The 23,645-nt window shown below is 33.9% G+C and overlaps 1 protein-coding gene across 3 annotated transcripts in view; it reads left to right on the top strand.

Annotated features, from left to right (window-relative positions):
- Positions 1–23,645, top strand: part of GRID2 (glutamate ionotropic receptor delta type subunit 2) — a 1,512,615-nt gene that overhangs the window by 1,151,245 nt on the left and 337,725 nt on the right. For all 3 annotated transcript variants that reach the window (XM_032239845.1, XM_032239843.1, XM_032239844.1), the window contains one exon: positions 20,815–21,127. In XM_032239845.1, coding sequence (XP_032095736.1) covers positions 20,815–21,127 — 313 coding nt within the window. The remainder of the gene's footprint in view (positions 1–20,814; positions 21,128–23,645) is intronic.

Below are 23,645 nucleotides of genomic sequence, written 5' to 3'. Positions count from 1 at the left end.
GACGGAGTTTCGCCCTTGTTACCCAGGCTGGAGTGCAATGGCGCGACCTCGGCTCACCGCAACCTCCGCCTCCCGGGTTCAGGCAATTCTCCTGCCTCAGCCTCCTGAGTAGCTGGGATTACAGGCACGCGCCACCATGCCCAGCTAATTTTTTGTATTTTTAGTAGAGACGGGGTTTCACCATGTTGACCAGGATGGTCTCGATCTCTTGACCTCGTGATTGGGAGGCCTTCAATATATTTTAACCAGCAGCCAGAGTGATCCAGTCATTTCCCTGCTGAAAGGCTTCTCTGCTGATGGGTTTCCATTTCACTCAGAGTAAAAGCTGTTCTTAAAATTGTCCACATAATCTGCCCAACCAACTCCCTTTGTGACCTGTTTATCTCTCCCTTTGTCATCATGCTCCAGGGTTACGGTGCCCCTTGTACTTCCTCATACTCACTGAACTTGGCCTTTTGCATTTCCATCTCTCCTGTCTGCCTAAAATGCTATTCCCCCTGATATTTCTCTGCCTAATTTTTTTCAACATTCACTTAAAAGTTATTAGCGAGGACTCCCCAATGGGTGGTAAAACAACTTCCACCCTTTGCACTACCTATCTCTTGTATTCTGTTTTATTGTTCCTTATAACCCTTATTATTATTTTATTATGTACCAACTTGTTCACTTGTCTTCTTCTGGTAAAATGTAAGCTTAAGTTGGGTAGAGATTTCATATCTTTGGTTTACTCCTGGAGCCTCAATATCTATAAAATATTTGTACATAAAAGAATGAATGGTGGGCAAGTGGCATACATTAGATAATAGCACTCCCCTAATTTATAACCATTCCATGGCATCTCATTGCTCTTTAATAAAAACAGTTAACCTATAGCCTACTAAATTTGGACTTTATGTAAAATGTTTCCATCTTTGTTGAAAGACTACATGGGGCTTTTGTTCCTATTATTTTAAATCCTTTGTCCATCAGTTATACAGCCTGTTATACTCAGCCACTCTCACTTTACTTCAAGTTAATCCAGAGTGGTACATCGATTGGCATAGGGGAATCTAATGAAGAAAATATTTGGGCAGGAGTTGCAGAATGTGTAATAAAAACTACTATATTAGAAATGAATAATAATACCCAGATGCTATTCTAAAGCTTTATAGGTATTGACTCCTTAGATGCTCACAATAATTTGATGAAATAGTTAGTTATTATGCCCATTATGTAGATTTAAGACATGAAGGCATAGAGAATTTAAATACCTTGCTCAAAGTCATATAGCTAATAAGTGGAAGAACCAGAATATTAGTTTAAGTTGTTTGATTCTGCTCTCTTAACAACTGTGGATATACCTCTTTGGAGCTATCTAAATGGAAAATGAAATAAGTAATCTAATATATGAGTCTGGAGTAGAGGTTCAGGTAATGATATGGAATGGACACATATATTGGAGGCCAATCTGCATATAGATGAAATTTAAATTGCCCCCCTCTCTTTCTTTATCCCTACTTCTCTTTTATCTTCAATCTCTTTCACATTCTTTGCTTCATCCTCATTTCTTTAAAAAAGGTATTCCCTATCTTAAAAATAACCTTCCCATATATTCTAAGCTAAATTAATTAGGTATCTTTGGTTGCAAATGATAATGCAATTGAGGTGAAAAGATAATTCAATTCTCACAAAACTGGCCTACTCAGGGATAAGATCCAGGCTCCTTTCATCAGTCCTTGGTATTGCTCGCTCCATTTCTCAGCTGTGCTGTTTTTATGTGTTACCCCAATTCTCAGGCAGGCTCTCTTCTCCTGGCACTAAAGTGACTTTTAGTAACTCTAGGCTTAGATTTCATCCTCTTATCTATCTCAATATAAACATAGATTGTCTTTTACCAACAGTTCCCATACAGAGCCTCAGCTTTAACACTGACTGGCTCTGACTATGAAGCACTACATCCAAGAGGAGGCAGTGCTGTCAATGCCAGGCCTGCACCACTAGCCCAGATGGAGTGCCAGGAGTAGGAGTAGCTACACGCAAAACACCTAGAGCAAGCCTGGGGGAGCAGTGACTCCCAAGGAAGAGAGGGACGCTGTTATCAGAAGAAGGAAAAGTAGATACCAAACAGGAAAAACAAAAGATATCCTTCAGGGGCTTAAAAACAATAGAATAATTTACAAGGAAACTACGAATAGTTACATGTACACAATAATTTCAATCAACAGTAACAAAAAGCCATAATAAACTAAATGAAATTACAAACAAAATTTGGAAAATATTTGTAAAAGTGTAGTGGTGAATTGTTTGTGTCACTGCTTCACTGCTACATGAAAAAGTCATGAAATCAACATGAAAATACTAAGACCCCTCTGGATAATGATATAAAATGTATCAATTTAGAGTTTCAAAACGAGAAACTAGTAGGCAGTATAAATCCAAAAGCAAAGCTATTGTAATGAAGAGGGCAATTAATACTTTTTTTAAAGTTAAGTTTATGAAATATAATTGGTTAGTGCTTTTATAAAGTTATAACTGTGTTATATATGCTTGGAATTATTTTATATGCTGTATTTCATAATAAAGTAGAGAATCACCAGAATTTGATGACATATTTGTCATCAATAATAGACCTGACAACATTGCAATTAACATAAAACTGACAAGGAATTTAAAAGCATAGCTTGAAACTGACCAAATAACAATTATACTGGCACTGATAAAGAGCTTACTTATTCCTGACACAGTCTCACGTACTATGTATTTATTACCTCTCAGTACTCACAACAGTAAGTACTACTATTATCCCAATGTTGCAGATGATGAGACAGAGAGAGGTGAAGTAACTTGTCCATGGTCATATAGCCAAGTTGTAGAGAATTAATGATTCAAATTTAGGAAGTTTGGCTCCAAAATCCAAGTGATTAACTTCTTCACCAGTTTCCAGAGAAAAACAGGGTTTTAATATAAGTCTTGTCTGCAGAGTATTTAAATAAATCCAGTTACATGTCCATGAGAAAAAGAATACTCAAACAGTTCAGAGCTGTTTTTTTTTTTTAAAAATGCATATTTCAAGAAAGTTGAGATAGGAGTTTGGATAGAGTATGAGTAGAAGACAAAACCTAAGATTATATAGAGAAAGATTTGGGGTATGATGTAAAAGATTTGCCTTTCTAAACTTCTCAAATATCACACTTCTTTCTCAAACACCTGTGTTTTCTTTCCATAAAAAATTAAAACTTTCAGAAAGGCTTGCAATATACTCTACAGTCAATATCTCACTTCCCTCTTGCATTTAATCACACTCCATTTAGATGACATTCAGCTTTAATCTGCCTAAACTGCCCATACTCACTTCATCATCCTAAATTCTCAACCCTAGCTAAACTCGCACTTTGTCCCATAAGGCTTTCAAACTACTTCCATATCTTAGTAACCTTGTCTTCTGAGAACATCTGTTCCACTTCTTTTCAAATTATTTTTATGTAACATTTTATATATATATATATATATATATATATATATATATATATATATATATGCATCTGTATCTATAAATGGGCATATATACAATCTCAGGGACAGAGAACGAGAGAGAGAAAGAGAGAGAGAACTTCTTTTTGCATACTTCCTGTTTTGGAAACCAGAAGGCTAAGGTTATGTTTACTTTGTATGCCAAGTACATGGCAGAATGCCCTAAATTCATCCATTTATCTGCACATGTTTTTGAATGCATGTTGAATTCTGGGCACTGTGCCTAGCATCATAGATACAAAGGAGTGGAAGACATTGTTCCTCGGCCTTCAAAGATCTCTAAGTGCACCCAAAAAACAAATGTGTAGATAAATGATTAAAACACAGTGTGAAAAATGCCATAGGGTGATATACACAGGGTGCCATGGCAACCCAGGGGCCGAGTGAGAGCTTCTGCCTGGAAAATTGAAAAGATTTCACAAAAGAAGAGAAATTTAAGCTAGGTCTTGGAGATGAGTAGGAGTACAAGAGGCAACAATAGGAATAATTATAAAAGCATGTTTGCCTTGGTAAAGAGTTTGCACTTTATCATGCAGCCACTGCAAATTACAAAAGGGTTTTACAAAAGAGAAAAATGTGATTTAACTTATGTTTAAGAAAGATAGCCTGAGAATGCATTGGAGTGAGGAAGAGAATAAACAAATGGCCTTTTCAACAATCTAGAAAGGAATAATGGACTATCTAAACTAAAACAACAGTAATAGGAAACTAACAAAAAAATGAGTTTGAGAAAACAATTAATATTCTATGGTATAATAATAGAACTTGATAACTTGGAGAAGAGAAGGAAGGGTTGAGATTTGGTGAGAAATTTAGCAGAGGAAAATGAGCAGATGAACACTCCAAACAGGATACAGAAGGAAAAGCTGATTGGAAAAGGGCAACAGGGGCACAGAATTTGGCTGTAGGCATTTTGATTTTGTGGTACCTGAGGAGCATTCTCATGGAATTGTCTAGGAACAATTAGTAAGTGACCATCTGGAACCCAAGTGAATAATGTTGAGAATTTCTAAAAGTTTAGGAAACATAGGTATTTCCATCACTTCCATTATAAACACTTCACTGGGAATGTTGGGTTAATAGGAAGATGATGCACAGAATGATTATTTAAGGTCCTAAATTGTTCCACCTGAGCCTGGGTAAGGAGGACTGGTGTTAGTTATTTTTGCTGCGAGGGGAAATAATTTAAAAGCTAGAGAGAGGAGAGAGTTAACTTTGGGAAGAGGGTTTAGATAACCTGAGAATGTAATGAGCTGCCTCCTTTTCCACCCACACTGGAGAGGGGCATGCCAGGGGCAGTTGGGAAGGATCAGGCATTTTTCCCATAAAGTCAAGTCTATCTCTCGATGCCAGCAGAACATGCTACAGGGAGGCACAATTCCCACCATTCTGACCACCCTTTCCTAGGTAGTCAAGTTTAGGGTGGCAGGAACACCTAGTATTCCCATGGTCTAGAGAAGCAGGAGGAGCTAGTAAGGACAAAGGCCAGAAACTGCCTTGTGCAGAGAAGCAGGAGGAGCTAGCAAGGACAAAGGCCAGAAACTGCCTTGTGCAGGGAGAGCTCGTCACCCACTGGGATCAGGAGAAGACCCTGTTATGAGGAGCAATGCTTGCAAATGAAGAGGGGTTCTCAGCTGGGTGCCTGAAAGCCATCAAAAATGTTCCATGATCACACATGCACACAAAAGAGTCTTAAATATTTTCATTACTGCAAATCGGTCTTGAAAATATAGTGTGAACCAAGAAAACTTTGCCCACCAAAGAACAGCTTCTCCTCTACAACATACCTGCCAGTGACAGCCCAGTGATAAATGCTTGCAGACCTTGTGAAATGAGATCGCTTTGCAAAGTGGAACAGGATAAAACATGTTAAGAGAAGGGAAGCCTTATAGAGACTTTAAATTGGACAGTGACTAAGATTTTAATTCTTACACGAGACTAAACAAGCAATAATAGACATATTGTGTTTCCCAGAGTATGTCAGCTGTACGCAGGCAGGAAGTTAAAACTAAAAAAGTACATGTGGTTATAAGAATACATGTTTGCACGTCTGAATGGTGAGTGTTCAATCCACTGGATATGCATATAGGAAGAAGCTGAAACATAGATGTGGGAGATCATACAACCGTTTTTATATAAGTACAAGAGAAAAACATGGCCAAAAATATTCGTTGTTAATAGGGAAGGATTTTAACACTAATGAAGGAAGAGGATAAAGAGAGATCTGTGAAAGGAAATAAATTATGTAGATGCAAATGACTTAGTGAATGGTTATAGGCGCAATTTTCTAGATTTGCAGGTGACACTTAATTGGCAGACATTGCAAATAGCAAGGAGCAATTCAATCAGATAAAGGACTTGAATCATTAAGTACTTGGCCTAATAGATAGCAAGCACAGATAAGTGGTAAATAATAAGTCTTCAATCAAAACTAAAGAGAGTGAATATTTGCCAAAGGGAATGATGCCATCCAGGAATGGCTCTTAGATTTAAGGAGAACTTATAGACAAGGACAAACAAAAATTCAGTAAAATATTACAAATAAAAAGATTTGGTAGGTTACAGGTTATCCAACTGAAGCTATGATGAGAAAGTCTGATAACTTGAGGATAGATAAATCCTAAAATCCACTATTGGCTATTGAAATGCCATCTGTTACCTAGATTTTCATCTATCCCTGATCATGCTTTGGAGATAAAATAAATAAGTAAGATAATATCCAGTCATATAAGAGGGTACAGATTTTGGTGAGGTTATTATAAGTAACTTTTAGAGAGCATTTCAGATATGAAATTCTCTATGTTCTATGAGCATAATTGTAAGGTGTTGTGTTTAGATTGCTTGGTCATTTTTATTTAAGATGCCGGTTTTAGTATATGTTAGTCTGGAAATTATAAACATAGAGAAATATACTACAAGTAAAAGAGAATAATAAAAATTTATTATAGCCTAGCAAGGTAGTTGATGCAATATAGATGTATCTCCTCTTTCTCTGTTTTTGCAATGGTAAGAACTTTACTAAATGAAAAGGTTAATTTTAATATTAAAGAGAAATGAAAACATCCTTTAGTACAACATAACCACAAATGGAGCCTTTAAATATTCACTCACTCTAGCAGTCACTGTTCCAGCCTCATTTAAGGGATTGTCTTTAACTTGACATATAAATATTCAGAATGAATATTTGGAAGCAGAGTTTCTAAATATTCCAAATATTTCTATACCTTGAAAGATAACTGTGGGCTGACTCCTGCCTGCCATTTGGATACTTTAGATTTTAGTTATTTTAAGTCTTAGTGATTCAGAGCTTTATTTTTGTAATTTGGTAATTCTGTGATAGCAGGCTTTAAAATAACTAAAAGTTTTCTTGAGTAAGAACAAATAAAAACCCGGAGACCTAATAAGTCTCAACTGTGTCCAGGTGGGAGGTAACTGCAGGTTGACTGCCGAGGCTCCCTCTAGCTGCATGAGGACATCTGAGTGTCTCTCTTACTCATTTTATGTTTCATTTGATACTGCACAGAATCACTAGGTGAACAGCCAGAATTGATTTACTTCTCATAGAGACAAACTGTTTCTGGGAGCTAGTTATCTTCTTATTAACAAAGAGCTTACGTTCCCCTCCCCTGCAGAGCTCCCAAAACATCTGTAATAGCCTCCTTAAGTGAATTCTACAATGACTGAAAATTTCACTGCAATGAAGATAAAAATTGACTCAATTCTAGTTCTTTTATCCTTGGTTTGCATTTTACTGAAATATGTATTTGCAGTTTGGACAATTCAGTCAGAGATTGCTTCTATATTCTCTGCCCATAAACAGCCTTCAGATGACCTCTTAGAAAATTAAAGAAGTCTAGTCTTCCTGATGGTCTGTTTCTTCAAAGATATAGCATTATCTATTGGGAATTATAGAAATGGTATATGTTTAAGCCTCTTCTAATGCTACAGATAATTCCTAAACTACTGTAATTTATAAATAACTTGTGCCTTTTTTTCCCATTCAGCATTCAATAAGCATTTATCAGGGCCTAATGTGTAGCTGGAATTTTGGAGAATACATAAAATATAGAACATGGAGTTCTTGTTCTTCAAGAGCTAAGCAGCTATATAGAGAAGGGAGAGACAGAAAGATGGAGAGAGAGAGGGAGAGAGAAAGAAAGAGGTGGGGAGAAATCCAAAACATATCCACCACTTGCTTTGCTATCTATACGTCAACTTTTGGCGGACTCATCCCATCTTATGGATTCAATTATCATCTATAAGTAGACCACTTCTCTAATTGTTTATTTAACCCAGATCTGTTACCTGAACTACAGACTTTTATTTCTCACAATGCATTCAGCATTTTCCATTTCTAATGAGTACCTCAAACATTAAGTGTTCAAAACTGAATTTCTGATTTCACCCTCTTCTTGGATCCAGGTCTGTTGTGGTGTATGGCAACTCCAGTTTTCAGGTTACTCAGTGCAGAACCTTTAAGTTGCCCTTGACCTCTCTTCTCTCTGTTTTGCCTCATATACAATGCATCAGCAAATTTGTCTGGCTATAAACCTGAAATACACCATCAATGTGATCACTTTTCACCACTTGAAAGCTACAATTTTCTCTCTTTAGGACTACTTCAGTGGCTCTTTAGCTACTCACCATGCTACTGCTCTTTTCCCTATAATTTATTTTCAACAGAGCAGCCAAAGTGATTATTTTAAAATGTCATATCGTATCACATCTTCCCTATAATCCCCAATAGTTTTCCTTTAACTGAAATTTACATAATTGCCTATAATACATGTTCATTTATATACATATACACTTACCACCACGTCTGTGAAATCTCTTTCTCTTACTTCCCCAGTATGAGTATTGTTTAGGCATAAATCAGAAGTCAGAAAAATAAGTGTAAGAATTAAAAAGGACATATGTGCTGAAAAAAAAAAATAGAACAATGAATAAATACTGGGGAAATAATCAAGAGGAAGAGATTATACAGAAGCCATAAAGCAAAAAGTTAATCAAATTTGCCAAGCATAGTATAGGGGACATGGCCAGCCCCACAATTTGTTCACCTATAATCTCAGGCAAGCTATTTATCTTATCTGAGTCTCAGATTTGGCCTCAGTAAAATGAGGGTGGTGATACATCAGCTAGCACATATGGAAGTTTACCCCACATATGTGGGCAGAAAATATTAGAACCCAAGCTACCAAGGTCAGAAGGCCTAACTAAGAGCTTCATATGGAAAAAAGCCTTTAGTCAATGACAAAATGAGAGAAACATGTTTTTCAGGCAGTATATAGTCAAGAATCTACTTCTTGAATGCTAGAATTGAAGGTTGTATAAAAACACTATCAAATTTCAAAGAACAAGCAGAGCAAATAAATTGAGAGAGAGATAAATCTTTCTTGGAGGACATTTTTGGAAAAATACTATGAGCAAAGCATTGTGAAAATATTTAGAGACAGAGAGGACTATGAAGATAAAACACCTACATCAAGAAGTTTATCTTAAAATTGAGAATATAAAGCAGATATTATGAGATAAGTCCTCCAGGAGACATATAGCAAAACAGATAAAGGAAGGATAACTGTAAACTCTAGGGAAGAAGCGTCACAAGCTCAGGTGAAAATACATTAGAAAAGGAAAACTAGGTATTTTTCAGTATATATATTCAGGCCGGGAGAGAAAAGCTGGTTCAGAGACTAGTGAAAACTAAACTGTTCCTACAAGGACTTTAAAATTAGATCAGCATGTGAGTAGGCTTGGAGGCCTGCTGAAGAGGGAGCTAAAAGAAGGAACAGCACGTGGTTTCTGAGAAATGGTGTAGCAGTAAGATTAACAACACAGAAACTAAACTAATAATCATGTTTTTGTCACTATTGTACTGTCAGAGACAAAAATCTGTTGAAATAATGAAAAATACTAGTTTTGAGAAATATCAGTGTGGCAAAACCCAAGAAACACTTATCAAATGAATATACTCAAATTGCAAGATCAAACATCTATTAATTACAGTAGGTAAGAAAAAGGAAACATTCAAAAAATATATTTCAAAGGGAAAATATGTAAATTAATCAGAGTACCTTCATAATCAATAAATGCTTATTGAGCATCTATTCATGTGCTATCCATGTGTTAAAAATACAAAAGTGACAAAAATAATTATTGCTCAAAATTTTGTGCAGTATTTAGAAAGACTGAGTAGGGATAAACATTTGTATTTCTCTAAGATTATATTACATTATGATAAGGTTTATGGAAAAAATGTATATACTTGTGTATATGTAAAAATAGAAAAGAATCTAAAAGAACTTTTTCAGTCTCAAAATAGTGTTTACATATGAGAAAATGTAGCAATGACTGTTGTTTACAAATATCTGTTCTCACTTCTTAGAAATACAGCTCCTGAATCTAATAGCCAGATACAGACTTCCCACAAGATGCATTTCCCAGCTTCTCTCCTGAGCTAGTGTGGTCATGTGACTAAATTGTAGCCAATGACATTTAAACAGAAATATCATGTGATGTCTCTGAGAAATGTTCTTAAAGAAAGGATTGTTATCCTTATTCTTATCTTTCTCCTTTCTCCTGGCTGGAATGTTAATAGGATGGCTGGTGTTCAAGTAGCCCTCGAAAGACTTGAATTGGAATCTATGTACTGAGGAGCACAGAGCAATAAAAGAAAATAAGTTTGGTTCTTAACTCTGGAAGCTTGATCAACCTAGGACAATCAGCCAGGGAGCTTCTTCCATGTTGGTTTTTAAGCCAGTGATATTTTGGGCATTTCTTTTACCTGCAGGAAGAAAATAGGCTGATTTTATATAATTTGGCCCTTTAAAAACTAGAATATATTCATACACAATTCTTACAGTTCAGTGTTTAAACTTATTTATTTTTCATCTTAGTTTTGCTTTCCTATGGTTTATAGATGATAAACTTATTAGCCTATTCTGTGATATATAAAAGTTTTACTTTTATGTTTTGTTTTGACATTGGCCCAACTTCCATGTTCTGCTAAATAGACACAAATAATTTAAATTATTGCATTTCACTGGGAGTCCAAGTTAGAAAATTCCTTTTCCACATTTTTAATACCTAAAACTTGGGAAATGAATAACATTATAAATACTTGAAATTAATATTCACTTCTCATGTTTAAGCCCTGTTGAATTATTTATTTTCCTGTCTCTACTGAGCTTGGAATACATTTTTACAAATGATTTCATTATAGAAATTTACACATTTTTTGATATATCTATTTACTTAAGATGTTGAAGAAAACTTAAGTATCTACCTTCCCCTTTTTAGATCTCATATGATATGACAAATAAATAGGAAATTAGAGGAAATTTTAAAACAGCACGCTAAATTAAGTAAGGGTGCCCTCCATGAACCACGAACTGGCAGATTTCAAAGAAGCACTCTCCTAAGAAATCGTTTTTTATGTGACCCTGAAAAAATCCACTAATTGTCCTAATTTGGAAGGGTAAAAACTGCAGAAAAGAGAAAGATAGGAGCTTACCAGGAAGCATATTTTATTGCCAGTTTGCTGTTGTGGCTCAGTAGCAGCACTTCTGTTATCTTCTGCATGGCTTCTCACTCATCAGTAAACAAATTAGGACTCATTCACATGGTGATCCAGGGTTCTTGCCACAGCAAGAGAGACGGCAAGCCCATTGTGCCAGCCCTCCAGTGCTCTATTTGTATCACATTGCTTCTTTCCCATTGACCAAAGCAAGTCCCTGACTAATCCCAGATTTAAAGGATAGGGAAATAGACTGCACCAATTGTTGGAAGAGCTGAACAGTACATTGCAAAGGGGTGGGTATACCAGAATAAGAAGCACTTTGTGGCTATCTTATGTAATCTGCTGTGTTAATCAGTTAGACTGAAAATGAAGGATAATAAATTCAAATTCCTAATAGAAATGAGGCTGTTAAGATAAAAAAGTAAAGTTGGATATAGTACTTATGCATACAGTGTGCTTGAATAGTAAGAGCTAAAATGAACTGAAGATCTCATGAACTTTCCAAGGGGGCATTGTCTCTCAGATTCAACAAGTTGCTGAAACAGACTGCAACAATTTTTAAAATGAAATTATCAGTTTGAATTTTTATGTAGAATCTACTAATTTTGAATTCTGTCTGAAGTATTTTAAAACTAGTTTAACATAAATGCACCTGTAAGTTACCTATAAACCATGGACCATCAACTTGCGAGTTTTGGTAGAGAAGACTGAAAGGATAAAATTTTTAAACTTTATTTAATATAATAGAAATAGTATAATTAATACAAATTTTATGTAAATTTGTGTCCTACAGAGAGTGAAGACCCATAGGTTAATTATAAATATTGATAATATATCATGTGCCCCCAAACTCCAAAATTTATATATAACATAAGAAATACCTGACAAATTACCTGACTAAAATACAGTAAAATTAAGATAAATAACATTTTAAACAAAGACAAAATCTCAAACCACGTGGAAATAAAAATAGCAAGTGAGCAAAAACTCTCCTATACTGTTCCTAGAGCAAAGAGGAAATAAAAACTAAAAATATAGACTATTTAGAAAGTAATGATAACAAAAACACAACATGTAGATTGTTCTTAAAACTTTGCTTACAGAAATATGCCTGTGTTCAAACTCTACTTAATTACTAAATTAAAATAATGAATCAAGCCTTCAGCTCAATAAACAAAATATAAAGCCAATGAAGTTAAAAATGCATTAAAATTTATATTTTAGAATTCATAAATCAATAGGGTTAATTAAAGGGAAAAACAGTTCTTTGAAAAGATGTAAAACAAAACAAAGCCTTTGGCGTGTCTGGTTTCAGAAAATGAAATGCATAAATAGTTCTATCAAAAAAGAGTGTGTATACCCCAGTTAAGAAAAATTTTCACAAACATGATAGAACAGTAAGTACAAATGTATGCTAATTATATTGAACAAAAAACTTAAGGCTTGAATTATTTTCAAGGAAAACATCCCATCATTAAAATTGACTTAAGGAGAAATAGAAAAAAAAATTAAATATATGTCTAATATGACAAAAATGTAATTTGTTTACAAATTAATAATGTTATACCCTACCTGTTTTCTTCATTTCAGGAAAGAATAGGCCAAATGATTGACACATTTCATAATAGTTACTCATAATTCTGAGAAGCAAGAGTAATTCTGAAAAAAAATGGCTGACAATGAAATCACATACCAAAAAAAAAAAAAAAAAAAACATCCAATGTCACTTTAGTAAGTGGGTGTATTCTTTGACAAAATTCTTTTGGATATGAATATCCAAAAATCTTTAAATGTTCTTTTATATTTAATCCATCAGCATATTTGAATATAGTAAAGTATTACCAAATAGAGTTTAATACAGAATGAGCTTTATTCAAACAAAAGATAACAGGAGAATCTTTGGCAAAATGACTAATAGTAAGCAAAGTTGGAGACCTAGATAATAAATAATAATAGGAAATCATCGTATGTTCTAAAAATGAAAGAATGGTATTAAAAAAATGAGAGGAAAAGGGGAAAGTAGGGGAAAATAGGATATTGTAATGCAGTTTAGGGAATAAGTGGAAGTAACAGATTTTATTTAAATTTTTTGAAAACGGTTAACTGGGAAAAAAGAGTAAAGGCATTATAAAAGTTGTAAATATTGAGGTAAAAACTATAATAAAACTGCAAATCTTTCTAGATAGCAAAATTAAAAAAAAGAACACACACTACATAGAAAAGCGCTGTAAATATAACAAAATCTACACAATAACAAATAACATAAAGAATAGATTAAATAAGATACATTTTTGGGATACGGATCAAACACTATGCTCTGATAATATACCATTTTCTCAAGCATACGTGGAACATTGACAGAAGTCGTATATTGATTGGCCTCGAAGAAAACACGATTAAGTTTCACTTAGGTAATTTATTACAAATAGTATTTCCTGATCAAAATACAATAAAACTAAAAATTTAGAAGAATAGTAAGAGAAGGCTTTTCACCTGAAATTAAGAAATCCTTATGTTAAACAACTGTAGAAAAGAGAAAAAGAGACAAAAATTAAAGTATTTTTTAAATTTATGGTTTTAAAAATACTATATATCGGAATCTGTAAAGAACACTTAAAGAAGTAATAATTAATCTTGGCTGGGTGCGGTAGCTCACGCCTGTAATCCCAGCACTTTGGGAGGCCAAGGTGAGTGGATTACCTGAGGTTGGGAGTTCGAGACCAGCCTGACAAATGTGGCGAAATGCCGTCTCTACTAAAAATACAAAAAATTAGCTGGGTATGGCGGTGCATGCCTGTCATCCCAGCTACTCAGGAGGTTGAGACATGAGAATTGCTTGAACCCAGAAGGCGGAGGTTGCAGTGAGCCCAGATGGCGTCACTGAATTCCAGCCTGGAAGACAGAGCCAGACTCTGGCTAAAAAAAATCAATAAAAATGAAAGACTGGAAATAATAGATTTGATCCTCATATCTAAAAACAAAGTACAGCAAATTTTAAAAGATGACACAAGGGAGACAATAAAAATAAAAAGAGAAAACAATAAGATAAATACCAGAAAAAGTAGATCAAATTAATAAATTAAATCCTGTTTTTTAAGGAAGTATCAATTTAAGAGATAAATTATTAGCTAATTTAATCAAGTAGGAACAGGAAAAGCACAAATATTCAAAGTAGGATATGACGAGGGAGTAATAATTATTGATTGATACAGGGAAAAATTAGAACAGGTTACTTTGCACATCTTTATGCAAATAAATTTGAAAAACTGATAATATCTTTGGAAATAGATGTTTTGCCAAAACTGACCTCCTGCTCCCCTCCCCTCCCCCTTCCCTTCCCTTTTCCTTCCCTCTCCCTCTCCCTCTCCCTCTCCCTTTTCCTCTTCCACTCCCTCCCATTTTTCCTCCCTCCCTTTCTCTTCCAGCCTTTCTTTCTTCCTTTAGCATTTCTTCAATCCCTACTTTCTCCCCAAGCAAACCTGGAATCTTTACACTGTCATATTATTTGAAGGCCAAAGAAAAGCAAATAATATTAAAGAAAACTATCAAGAAATTTCACATATTTACAAAAATTCATTCTCTTGAAGAGAGAAGGAAACAAATAGTTTAGAAAGTTAGATAGGCAGAGGTAGACCTAGTAGTTGTTAAATGTGTGCCAAAACTCTTCAGTAAATATTTTGCTTCTCCTTTGTGCAAAACATATTTAAAGTAGGAGTGGTTGCATTTCCTGAGGTGATATGGGAATTACTACAAGCAATGTGTACACAACATGAAAAAAAGTGTTATTTAGTTTGGAATCGTCATATTGAAAATCAGAAAAGAAATGTTTATTACGATAGAGCAGTGAGTTTGATGTTATTCTCAGATTAAATTACAGATTGGATGATTAATCAGTTGTGTTTTAGATGATTAAAACAGCAGTTCATTTTTTGATAGCATTAGCTATTCATAAGCAGATGAATATCTGATTACATATGTATTTTGAGTTCAATAATGCCTTTTACAAAGCACTTAAAACCCTATGGACAAACATGGCTTCATGGAAGTGTAGAAAGAATATTTATAGGTGATTGAAAAGCCGTATCTAAAGTGTTAACTAGTGAGCTATCATCAAAGTGCATAGAACTTTAGAGGCATGTTGGCTTGAACATGTCAATGTACATTTCATCAATACTTTACTAGTAATATGAATGAAGAATTAAAGGCCTGTTTCTCAAACTTCTAAATGGCTCAAAGCTGGAAAAAAAAAAGTTGACATAATGAGTGAAAAGTAAAGATCACAGCAGATGTGAAAGATGCAAAAGAAGCAAAGAATGAAATTAAAGAGACAAACATAAAATCTAACATTTGTTTCAATTGCATAAGACTATGTAGGCTACTAGTTTGATAGTGTTTGTTTAATAATATTTTCAAAATTTTGTGCGACCTTCAATTTAGCATATGAGAGCATTAAAAATCACCTAATAAAAATGATTTGGCTCCAATTTTATTTAAAATGTATATCGTTTATATCAATTGAGGAAACTGATGATTTAGACTATGTTGACAGGAGAATGACAAATATTTTGAGGGCTAGAAAATCATATCTTGGGAAAAGGTTTGAAAACTTGTCATAGGGCAGATCTATTTAGATTGATAACATAATGCATGGATGACAAAACTAAGACATTTCATAAAAAGTGTAGGGAAGAAGGTATTAATTTATTATAAAAGCAAAGTTTAATAATTTGAATATTTCAAATGTAAATTTTTCATCTGAGAAAAAGCAATTGGACTTGGTGTAATATTAAAATAATGTATGCAAAACACATAACATGACACTTGGTATACAGCAAACACTAAGTAAATTCATAACTATTAATACCAATATAATGTTCTTAGCATTACATTCAAGAACAAATTAGATTTTTACTTGTTACATATAATAATTTATTTCAGATTAAATTTGGAGTAAATGTATTTCAATTTCGTTAAGCTGCTAAGATTCAGTGACTATATTGCTTATTAGTCACGCTCCGTTGTATCATCCATCTACCTCTTTTTCATGACTTGAAAGAATGCAAATCTTATATGTTCTCCCAAGGAAAATATTATGACTATGTAATTCAAATAATTAGAAAAAAGTATTTACATTCCATTTTTAGTGCTAGTCCTAATCAAAATTTAAATAAGCATTTTACATTAAATATTTAACATATAGTATTTTATAATATATTGTATGTACTATAGTAGATGCTTAATTATCTTAGCTATTTTCAAATAACATAAGCATAAATATACAGATAAGTCAAGAACCTTACTTTAGTTATTGACATAATTATTCAGGATATTAATATTTTATCATTGCTATGAAGCAGTCAATTTTCATATTGCAATTTTCTTTTTTAAATAACTCTTTCTGTTGGAAATGCTGACAAAAAGATGGAAGAGATTTATAATAATTAGGTAATGAAAGTTTAGTAGGGGGTCCTCTTCATTTATTCACATATTCATGGCAAGTAGTTATTGACCATGAATTCTATGCCAGAAAATGCGATAGGTAATTTTTTAAAAGTCACAGTCCTTGCTTTCATGGAGCTTATGGCCTAGGAGAAGAATCAAACCTTATTGAAAAGATCATATAAATGTATGTAAGATTACAACTGTTGTAATGACTAGGAAAGTGAGGGATGCAGGCTTCTGATAGTGTAAATAATAATTATTATTCTAATCAAAGAGATAATGGATAGCTTCTCTGTGAAAATGAAAATTGAGCTGACATATGAATACAAATGAGACTTTACTTGAAGTTTCAGGAGGGTCAATCCAGACTGTGGGAGCAGCATGTACAAAGACCATGCATCAGGAAGAAGTGCTGGAAGGGAAAATGGTACGGTATAAATATATTGAAGCAGGTTGGGGATAGTCTACCTAAAGGTGTGTAAACCATGTTAAAGGTTTTCATCTGTCTCCTAAGAGCAATGCAAATTCATTGAAAACCTTTAACGTGTGGCAGGAGACAGGATCAGATATGCTCTACAGAAAGATTACTTTGGCTACGGTAGCGAGATTGAAGAGGGAGAAAGGTGAATTTCAGGTAGTCTTACAAGGAGCTGGAGCCTAGGAAAGCAATGATGAGAGCTAGAAATAGTAGAGAGATGAATAGCTATTAGGATTCTCAGGAGGTAAAATCTATAGTGACAGATTTGACAGGGGACATAGGCTGGAGAAGAAAATAAGGCTAGCAAGTTGTATGCTTTATGTAAAAAGACGCCATTCATTAAAGCAAGAGATGTTGGAAGCGGACTAGTTGAATATTGTATGATGTTGGCCATGTTTAATGTAAATTTGAGGTGTTTTTGAGACATTTAGTAGAAATGTCAATTATGTAGTTGAATAAATCAGTCTAGACTCCAGAGCTCAGATACACATCTAGAAATATACATTCATAAAATCGTGTGTACATGGGGACAATAGCAGTAATAGTCATGGATGGGATTGCACAGGCAGAAGATCTCAAATGAGAAAAGGATGTAAGCCCAAGTTCAGAGAATTGCTAACATGAGCTTGAAAAAGGAACCGAGAAAGAGGTGTATGTTATGTCATGAAATTCAAGGGAAAATTGTGTTTGAAATGTTGTCAAGAAACCTGATCAGATGAGCTTTGAGGTGTATCCACTTGATTCCACAATATAATAATTAAAAAGTACTTTTTTCCATGAGGAATAGGGTACCCAACAATATGGAGAAAAAAAAAAAGAGTCTTCTCAGACTGACTGGGATGTATAAAAATAGAGAGAAAAGGTGGTAACACGGAGTAACCAAAAGATAGAGAGGTTAGAGGGAAGGGCTCAATCTCTTTAATTTCATTTTAACAACAAACAAAGAATATTTTAACGGGAAATCTAGTTAATAGGATGATGTTGAATTCATAAGATGGGAACTTAAATAGCTGAAATGGAGAGTGGTTGATACGTTTACTGATGGAGGGTTAGCCTGAGGAAGGGGGCAACTCCTATATTGTAAAAGGGGTTAAATAGAGTAGACTGGGTATGGGCAATAGGTTGGAACATAGAAATAATTATGAATTTTAATCTTATATATTCTGTGTTCTCTATATAATAACAGTGGGAGTAAAGATGTGACAAGTCACAGTAAAAAGTGTACAAGTGAGTTGACCAAATAAATAAACACCTAAATGATCTTCTTTGATTATTTCTGGTTTTGTTGCTTATTAATATTTAGGAAGTTTTAGGACTGTCTTTCGGAATTAGCGGTCCTTGGCTTTTTTTTTTTTTTTTTTTTTTCTTCAGTGCAGCACCTCTAACACAAGAAAGGACTACCACTTGCTCATTACCCATCACAGTGGGCTGCTATATCATTGATTCTGAACGGTGGAGTGAAGCACCTTTTTAGGAAAAACTATACAAAACTTAGAGAAAGGAAACTCGTGTGTGTGTGTGTGTGTGTGTGTGTGTGTGTGTGTGTGTTATGAAAAGTTCATTATATGATTCTGATATGCCTTCCATGGAAAAGCTAGAAATTTCTCCTGAATATAGAATAGCCAAGAATAGCCAAGTGTTGAAAATAGGCAGAATTTAGGAATTTGTTTATAGATATATGACAAATAATTGTTAAATTTAATAGTTTGGCACATACAAATAATCAGCTCCCTTTTCCTAAATAAGTAAAAAACTTTAGATATTTTTATTCCATTTTAGAAATTCAGGTTGTGATGTTTAGATGTATCCATTATTAAAATCAGTAAAGTAACCATTTAATTTATAATCGTTTAAAGGTAGAACACATAATTACTTATTAGAAAAATATTTATGAACATTTAATACATATTATCAACATGTTGTCAGTAAATTCCTGCTCAGGTGGAATTTTCTGACTTTGGTTGAGTCATTAAATGCTTTGGGTCGCTAGTGATCAATTAGTAAATTACTGATCCATAGTACTTTAATGGCCTGAAAAAGTAAATGCATCTTCTGAGAGCCTAATTGAATCTTAGAGAGTTGTTTATTCATCATTAAGATCCAGATAAATGAGTCATCTCACAATAATGATACTAAACAGTTACATTTATTTCACAAAGAGATAAACCAAAGCTCAGAAAAGACAGGACAAGGGAGCTAAAGAGCAGCGTTAGATTTTCCATCTGAAAAGACCCAATTCCCAATATCTTGCTATAAAAAATTAAATACATATATGAGCTTGAAAGCAATATTTTTCTGCAAGTTCATTTTCACATAGTGTCATTAAGTTTAATAACTTTCAGTAAATAATTGTAGATCCATGGTACATATGCTAATATGGTCTTGTTACAATGTAAACAGTACAGTTTTAAAACAGCAAATTTTTACACTTTTAATATAAAAATTTTCCTAGAACCAACTACCCTGAGTGCTTACTATATGGTTCATTTGGAAAATGAATGATAGCTGCAATATGGTAAAGTGATTATGAGCACAAGCTTCAGAATGAGAAAAACATAGTTTTAATATCTGGCTTCTGTACTTATTAACTGAGATCTGAACAATGTACTTAAACTTTCTTAGGTTTAGTTTCTCCACTTATGAAATGGAGAGGAAAACACATAATTCATAGCTCATTGTAAGGAATAAGTAAAAAATAATGACATAAATATTTAACACTGGGCCTCACAACAAATATATATGATCTTGGTACACACAGGCATACAAACACATACCCACACTGCCTAAGTATAGCTAGAATATTTTTAAAAGCATTATTACTTTTAGCCTAGATTTATTCCAGTTTGATTAGCATTCCACTAGGCATGTTACTTTTCATGTCTTTCTTGGATTTGTCCCCATATGCTATAAAACAAGTTTTCATTTTCTTTCATGAAACAATTAAAAGGAAAATAATGAGAAAATGTTCAACAAATAATGTACTAGTGTTTCTGTTTGTCTGGAAGGGACATTCTGCAGCTTTAATCACAGCTGAAGATCATTATTTCAAAAAAGATACATATTTTAGATACTTAAATATGTATCATCATGTTATGCAATTTAAATGTGAAATCATCTACCCTCTGCTTTACTGAGATTCTGTGATGTTTTAAATAAGTAAAATAGAATATGCTGTAGCTAAGAGTGCTATCACTGAGAATCTAAAAGACATCTTAAAAAGGGGATTATTACCCCAAGAAGAATCCTCTTTCCTTAATCATTAATTGTTCATTAAAATGTTTCTGAAGTTTATACAATACAATCATAGTAGTGACCTCTGGCATATGGCAACTTAGTGTTGTGTAAACTCTAACAAATCTGTTTAGAGCCCAGTAATATAAATTTATATGCAGAGAAATAGAAAACAAAGGTAAAATGCCATGTTGATGTTTCTAAATAACCTACCTAATAATTTACATGTTAAGAACATATTGAATATCTTGGGAACATGTTCCTAGAAAGGAATCTCCAGTATAAGCTTTTCCTTTGCTGTTAATGATGGCTTTGATAAAAATGACCCAGGAAAAAAGATAATTTTCTCCCTGTGTAATCTGTGTCTTAAATATTCTTCACTGATTTTACATGCACTGATAACATAAACAAAGTAATTTGTCTAACTCTAGTGGGGCAAGATTTTCAGTAAGAAATGCAAATTTCACATATGGCTCTTCTGTAAGAAGTCTTTGCAGTGTTTTTCAGTTTATATAAAAAGAATTATATTGCCTGAGGCATCTATTTTTTTTTCCTCGAGGCAAGCTGAAGTGGCACAAATGAAATTGTTTTTCACACTGTTAATGTATTCCTTTCTCTTTCAATTTCTCAGAGAGCCGACATAGGGATTTCTGCTTTAACCATCACTCCAGATCGTGAGAATGTGGTGGACTTTACAACACGTTACATGGACTACTCAGTGGGAGTACTACTTCGAAGGGCTGAAAAGACAGTGGATATGTTTGCCTGTCTTGCACCATTTGATCTCTCTCTATGGGCTTGCATTGCTGGCACAGTCCTTCTGGTGGGTCTACTGGTCTACCTCTTGAACTGGCTTAATCCCCCACGATTACAAATGGGATCAATGACGTCTACTACGCTCTACAACTCCATGTGGTTTGTGTATGGATCTTTTGTACAACAAGGTAAGAAGCAAAAGTACATTATAGTATTTTAAAAAAATAGAATGCGATGTTTCCAATGCCATGCATTCAGTTAATAAGGTTCTGTATCTAACATCAATAAGTGTTCTGAAGGGTCCTCACAACAATGCTCAGAAAAGAACATGTCCTACTTCCTCCTACTGGATCTCAGACACAGCAGGTTTCCAGCAATAATGGTTCATTGTCTTTTGATGTAAGTTCCATTTCATCAACAAAGGCAAAAGTGAATGTCAAAGGTAGAGTTCACAAAAAACATCAAGATCAGATTTTCCTCTCCAAACTCTGACTTTTTGAGAAATAGTGTTACTAGGATGAAACTACTTATTACCAGAGAAGGTACTATTTAATTATTTACGTATGTAAGAAATGTTAGGACATGTTCTTTGTTCAGAGACATGATTTCATGCATTAAAAATATTCATTGACATTGAAAAGACTTTGGTTAATTTAAGACTGATGAGAAATTTTATGTTTTATCTTTTACTTTAATATGTAATCGTTACTGGTGATTTAACTTACAATTTCACTATTTTCTAAAGAATATCATTGCTCTGTTATTCAATATCCTATCTGCTCAACTCTTTAAATGTCTCTGATTAATTATTTGACTCTCACTGTTTCAAAATGGAATAAGATTTATTACATTCCTTACTTGAGACTATTGCCTCATAGAAAATGAAATAGTAAGAAAATTGATAGTCTCTTGCAAGCTCTTCACATATATTGAAGAGGAGAGATGTGTGTTCCAATTGCAATGTGATACTTTTGTGTTAATATTTACAACTTTTTTTATTTTTGATATTTTATTTTTTATTAACAAATAATTTTAGATATTCATTTTATCCCATTACTGGGCATATACCCAAAAGATTATAAATCATTCTATTATAAAGACACATGCACATGTATGTTTATTGCAACACTGTTCACAATAGCAAAGACTTTGAACCAACCCATATGCCCGTCAATGATAGACTGGTTAAAGAAAATGTGGCACATATACACCGTGGAATACTATGCAGCCATAGAAAAGGATGAGTTCATGTCCTTTGCAGGGACATGGATGAAACTGGAAACTATCATTCTCAGCAAACTGACACAAGAACAGAAATACAATTCTTGATAGTATCTTATTTTTTATTCCTATTTTCAATTGGAACTTCCATTAGGCTTCATTTTTCTATTCTAACTTTCATCTCACTTCCTCACTTCTAATCTAGCCCTTAAACTTTTGTAAGCATGCTTGTCCCCCTACATTTCCGTATCCAAGGCTCTGACTAAGGTTACTTGTTACTGTATGTTTTTCACAGATACTTTTAGTTCATTCATTAATAATTAACTCAGTAAATATTTAATCTACACTATCTACATAGAACTTTGCTAATCACTGAGTCTGTGATGGTGAGCAAAAGTGTCCTTGCCATCATCGAGCCATGACAGAAGTCTAATGAGACACAAACATGTCAATACGGAATTACAACTGTGGGTAGAAAGTTCTGTGATAGAATAAGAATAGGCTGTTAGGAGGTCATAGGTGTAGAAAAGCTTAATATAACTTAATGTGGCAGAGAAGGCTTTTTAAATTAACAATTTATACACAGAGACAGAATTAACTATGGAAAGAGCTTCTTGTAGAAGGCAAATGGAGAAATGTAGACATAAATGGTTAGGATGGAATTTCAGACCAAGAAGTGAAAGAGAAATTAAAATAGGCCAAGCAGAGGGATTCTAGTAAAGATGAAGCTGAAGTTGCATTTGTTATTATAAGGAGTTTGAACTAATCTTTGAAATCATCAGATATTTAAAGATAATAAACAGGAAATACAGGTTCACATTTTACTCTAGAAATGTTCTTGTTATAATGTGGAGAAGAGACTGAAAAAAGGCAATGTGAAAAGTGAGACAAATTAGAAGACTGTCATAATAACTGAGATAAGAGTTGACGTGGCTTGTGCAAAGGTAAGGTAGCATTGGAAGTCAAGAGAAGAGTATTGATGAAATGGAATCAATAGGCTTTGATTAGCTATATAGTGGTATGGGGGTCAGTACTGAAGAAGAAAAAAAAGAGATAAAGTTTTATCCTAGGTTTTTAAATAGAAAATTATGTATATTGGATGTTGATCTCATTTACTGAAAAAATAAAACAGAAAAATATGACTGGAGAGATGATACATTCATTCTGCTACACGTTGAGTTTGAGCTATCTGTGAAACATTCAAGATAGTATTACTAATGTGTGCTTAGTGGTTTGATATATTTGTCAGATGCACAGAAGAGACATCTGGACTAAACATAAATTTAGGAGATATTAGAATGTAGGAAATTTCGAAGACATGGGAGTGAATGAAATCACACAGAGTAGGTTTTAATTGAGAACTCCTGATTGAGGCTCACTGGTCCATACAAAGCCTAGGACAGAGCTCTAAAGAAAGGAAAGGGTAGAGGAGCGCTCAGTGGTGTCTGATGAGGAGTGACTAGAAATCGCAAGTGAAAATCAGAG

This window comes from Sapajus apella, unplaced genomic scaffold (assembly GCF_009761245.1).
Source record: "Sapajus apella isolate SASKATOON/1434 unplaced genomic scaffold, GSC_monkey_1.0 scaffold45, whole genome shotgun sequence".
Classification (NCBI taxonomy): Eukaryota; Metazoa; Chordata; class Mammalia; order Primates; family Cebidae; genus Sapajus; species Sapajus apella.
This window is presented reverse-complemented; position numbering and strand designations above follow the sequence as displayed.